The following is a 5043-nucleotide window of genomic DNA, read 5'->3' on the forward strand; positions in this document are numbered from 1 at the left end:
TAATACAAATGAATTTGTCGCACCTAAAAAGAAATGTCAAGGGAAAATGCCCTTTCAACATACTCCTCGTAAACTGTTTCATCCCAATCTTTCTAAATGGTGCAATTGTCTCTCTTCATACATGAAACTAAAGCCATCAGAGTCACTTCCTCCAATACAAATGGACAAAAACATATTTGGACTGATTATAAAGAAATCGTTAATGTAGAAATTATTGAAGAAGTTACTAACTATGCATGGCTAGGTGCAACTACAATTTCTATATATATCGGGTAAAATATATTCTACAGTTTATTATTAACTTCATTATTAGATTGACACCTTATCATATTGCTAATACATTCTTATATTTTTCTTTGATAAGGTACCTATATCAAAACTTTGTTAAGCCAAATGATAAGGCGTTCTTTTTTTATCACCTCAAATCACAACACATGAGCTACCAATGAAAGATAAAATGCAAAAAACAGTTACTCTTTTTCTTGATAATGGGGTGATTGATAAGTTTGTTCTTGCACCTATTAATACCGGGTAATACTTTACTTTACAACTTTATCAACAATGTATTATTTTCAAAGTTAGATGTACGAATTCTAATTTTGTTGATTCATTTCAAATTGTAGCCAACATTGGGTCTTGCTGGGAATCAACCTTAACCTGGAAATAATTAATTATCTTGACCCAGTAGCGATAGACATTAATATGAGGCAAGATTTGAAGAAATTGTTTGACATGTAAGAATATACGTGTTGTATACTTTTACTTGACATATTCGTATACTTTTAGTTAAACTGTTTTTACTTATGCATGCTTTAATTTTATTCATTCACTAGGGTTATACAAACCTATCGAGCTCAAACAGGAAACATGGTTTCAAAATCTAAGTCAAACAATATCAAGTGGACAACAATTAAGGTACATTACTCTAGTATGTTTTGTGTAGTATAGTCTTGATTGTGATAATTAAATTGTTGAATGACCTCATGTGACCTTTTACTTCACATTATGGTTGCTTGTATTGTACTGGTTAGGTGAATAACTTGTATTCTTGAATGGTTGAAGACTTATTTCCTTATTGCATGGTGATAGTTAGTTAAGTAACATGTATTATTGTGAAACTGGTTGGAGGAGTATATGGTTGTTATGAAAGCATAACTTTTTATTAAGAGTTTAAACTTGTATATGGTATATAGTTATTTGTTATTATGCACTGAACCTGTTTGGAGTATACTAGAGTTTTGAATCTTTTTTATGTTCAAAATATAAAAATGCTTTTTAATTTTGGAATTCTAGTGTCCAAGACAACCCAACGACAATGATTGTGGGTATTACGTGTGTCAATATATGAAGGAAATTATTACATGCTGTGAAGGAGGAACAATTCCAACTGATGTAAGTTATCTTTATCGTCATAATTAATTTGTAGTAATATTTAATTAACTAATTCTATATTATTTCTCTTTCTTGCAGTATTTTTCTAGTTGCAGATGTCAACAATATCATGAAAGTCAAATAATTGAAGTTAGAGAAAATTGGTGTTTACGTGTAATTAGTACATGCTTATAGGTTATGTTAGGGTGATGTACATGCTTATAAGTATTGATAGGATATATATGTTATGGTTGTATATATTATCTTATAAAGCAATGTTATGTCATGACACGTACTAGACGACTTAACGATTAACTTTTGAAATATTAGTGTACCAATAATTTTTATTCATATTAATGAACATTCTTTTTTGAGACATTTGTCATATTTTTCTCAATATTTTATATTTTTTTGTATATAATAGAACCATTATAGACCCAATATTTTATATTTTATTCTAAAATTCATTATTTGTTTTAAAAAAATTTGAACCAATAGATAGCGCTTTTTTAAATAAGTGTTATCTATTGTCAGCAACAATAGATAGCGCTTCTTTAAAGAAACACTATCTTTTGTCAGTCAAGAAGCGCTATCTATTGGTGGATGAGAATAAATAACGCTTATTTTAGAAGCGTTATCTATTAATAGATAGTGCATGCATAGATAACGCTTAAAAAACACTATCTATGATAATAAAAAAAAGCGCTATCTATGGACTTTTTTGTAGTAGTGCAAATACGATAGGTGGGAACCAAATACAATCATCCTTGCATTTCTTCTCCTCATTGGAACCGAATACTCCAAGATGGAACTGAGTACTCCTATAACCCCATCTATAGATTCCTCACAGATACATCTAAGTAGTCTCACAATCCAACTAAGGAACATGTAATCCTGCCACACAAGGACAAGGAAGACACCTTCACCCCCACACAAGGAAGGCTCAATACCCAAATAAGCCTTCGCATGAGAGTTTACAAAGGTTTACATCATTCCCCAACAACAAATAGAATTTAGTTCACCATTGGCATGGTGAAACTAGATGAATAATGGAAAAGAATGAAAGATAAAACCCTAGAAGTTGAAGATAGGAGCTTCCGCCTCCAAGGGGTCAAAGGGTGTGTTTCTGCGCCTCTTATGTCCAAAGATACAATCCCTAGGACGTCCAAGTCCTTAAATAAAACATAAAAATAACAGATAACACAGCCCAAGCCCAATCGCAAGCGCTCAGTGCCCCACTTAGGGCGCCCGGGCGGCGGGCCGAATCATATGACCCTCAGGGTCAGCTCAAAAGGCAACCAGGCGTGGTACGACTCGAGGAAGTGGCTCTCAGCGCCCCAAAAAGGGCGCCCAGGCGCGAGCCAGAGACTTCCTGCGCTGAGGGCTTCAAGAAAAGGTCAGCCAAGCGTGAGACAGTGTATTCCGGCGCTGAGGGCCCCTAAAATGGCGCTCAGCGTTGCTGCGAACCTCCTTTCTAATACTTTTCCAACTCTTCTTGAGTTCCAACTCCTTACTACTTCAACTCTTCTTCGAAATCATCTCAATTCCTGTTGAAAACAAGGAAATCTAGCATAAAATCATTAAATTCACCTTCAACTCTCTTATTCACACAAAACTATGATTTCAAGCTAGTTTCTAAGTCAAAAAGGGTGTTTCTAGTATCAAAATTAAGTATCAAATAACGGTAAATTCAACCATTATCACAATCCCAAACTTATAACTTTGTTTGTCCTCAAGCAAACAAAATGTAACTTAGCTTTCAAACAATCAATACAATGGTTTCAACACATTTCAAAACCTTTTCTTTCAAGAATAGTAATCGCTCATATAACCTTATTATAAAGAATATCAGTCAAGATGAATAATTGCCTTGATTCAATTAACTCATTGTGGTGCTCACCTATCACAGAATATTCAACAGATGTTATCCTCATGAATGATCAATCAACCAAGCAAAGATGTAATCATGCATACATGGAACTACTCCTCACCAAGGAAAAGTGTTTCTCTCAAACACACAGGTGTATATAGAGGTGACTCATTCACTCTACTATCACGATGTCGCATAAATCAACTTTGTCTTTCATTTAACCACAATCAATCAAACTCACAAGCAATTTGTCATCACAGGGACTTTTCTATGGCTTGTAATGTGGCTAGGCTAAGAAGAAAACTGGTTTTTCGGAATCACAAAATCCTTGAGTTAAGAGAGTCATTCATAATTTCATCATTTAAACACAATCTCTCTTTTTCAAGAAACCATTCTCACTTATTCCCAACTTTCCATTGCATTGAGCTTTTCTTTTCTTTCTTTTCTTTTCTTTTTTTTTTGCTTTTCATTTGCTCAATACTTAGCTCAATGCTTATTCTTTTTATTTTCCCTTTTCAGATTTCCCAACAACCCCAAACTTGAACCTTTATCAATACCACACAAATATTCTCAACTTAACTCAAGGTAAAGATTTTCAAAAGTGGTTTTCATATCATGTTTAAGGCTATAGGTTCAAAGGATAGAACACATTGTGCTCTCTTTTATTGAGCTAAAATCATGCATTGGCTAAAAAGGGATAACAATAGATGGCCTTGATCGTATGACGCAAGCAAGCAAGTGATTCAATCATGGAAACCTAGGCAAAATCATTCATGCTTTCAAAGTAATAGCAATCATTCACAAAAACTCTAGAGTCCAATCCTCCCACAAGTTAATTTCAAGTTCCAACATTTAGATAAACATCTTGCTCAATATCACAATCACAAGTTTACCTCATGCATCTGTTTCACAATATTGTGAGCAACCACCTATATATTAGCATCATGCATCATCTCAACATCAATCAATATAATCAGCATCATAAACAACATTCATCACAAACATCATATCATCATCAAAGCATTGCATCACAGAGTAAGTTTTAAGCCAAGTACATCAAATCCTATACTAATAACAGAAAGAAGAACATAAATTAAGAAGATAAGTTTGGAAAGTTGGGTTGCTTCCCAATAAGCGCTTCTTCAACATCACTAGCTTGACCCAATAAAGCTCAAGTTTGATTTTCAATGTTGATGTGCTTCTTCCTTTCATGACACCAACATAATCTTCGCATCTTTCTTATCACCAACTTCACTCTCCTAGAGTAAGGAGCCTCAATCTCTTATGGAAAACCTCCTTGGCTAGGTTGGGCCAAAGCTAGGAGATGTGCATGGAGAGGTGTTCCTTGGATGAATGGTGCGAAAATGTGGTGATAAATGGTCCAAGGATGAGGAACTAATGTATGAATGGTGTAGAAGCTCAAAGCCTCTAGGAGATATGGTGGTGGTGCTGGTGTAGTGTTTGGTGGCTCCAAGAAAGGTTAGGCCAACTCAAGGAGGAAGATGACTATAGGAGCCTCATGGGTTGCTCTAGTCTTGATCTAAGATGAGTAGTATGGCAAAAAATAGGCAGCATAACATTATTCAAAATCAAAGATGAAATACAAGGATGGAGACAACTCTATTTATAGGCCAAGGGTGTCTCCTTCTAACCCTAAAAGCATGATTTCCCACCTTTGCTCTCATTGACAAAAAATGAGGCCTTCTAAGGAGTGGACAAGTGTCCACAAATCCTCTCTAATGATGGGAGGACATGTGGCCACTCACAAAACATAATCCTCTCCATTCCTAGAGTGTCATGTG

At 34.9% G+C, this 5043-nt stretch overlaps 1 protein-coding gene across 1 annotated transcript; it reads left to right on the forward strand.

Moving 5' to 3' along the window:
* Positions 1-445: 445 nt before the first annotated feature.
* LOC148203646 (uncharacterized) lies at positions 446-1566 on the forward strand. Its single transcript, XM_088107549.1, has 5 exons — positions 446-531; positions 624-734; positions 834-915; positions 1294-1392; positions 1471-1566. The coding sequence occupies exons 1-5, from the start codon at positions 446-448 to the stop codon at positions 1564-1566; spliced, it is 474 nt and encodes a 157-aa protein (XP_087963675.1).
* Positions 1567-5043: the final 3477 nt, after the last annotated feature.

This window comes from Vigna umbellata, chromosome 2, assembly GCF_029865625.1.
Source record: "Vigna umbellata cultivar VRB3 chromosome 2, Vumbellata_1.0, whole genome shotgun sequence".
In the NCBI taxonomy this organism is placed as follows: domain Eukaryota; kingdom Viridiplantae; phylum Streptophyta; class Magnoliopsida; order Fabales; family Fabaceae; genus Vigna; species Vigna umbellata.

What these genes read in the sequence shown, in the direction of transcription:
- LOC148203646 (XM_088107549.1), top strand. Translation starts at nt 446, where the DNA reads ATGAAAGATAAAATGCAAAAAACAGTTACTCTTTTTCTTGATAATGGG. An exon ending in CTTGCACCTATTAATACCGG is followed by an intron (nt 532 to 623) that starts GTAATACTTTAC and finishes TTCAAATTGTAG; the next exon opens with CCAACATTGGGTCTTGCTGG. An exon ending in GAGGAACAATTCCAACTGAT is followed by an intron (nt 1,393 to 1,470) that starts GTAAGTTATCTT and finishes TCTTTCTTGCAG; the next exon opens with TATTTTTCTAGTTGCAGATG.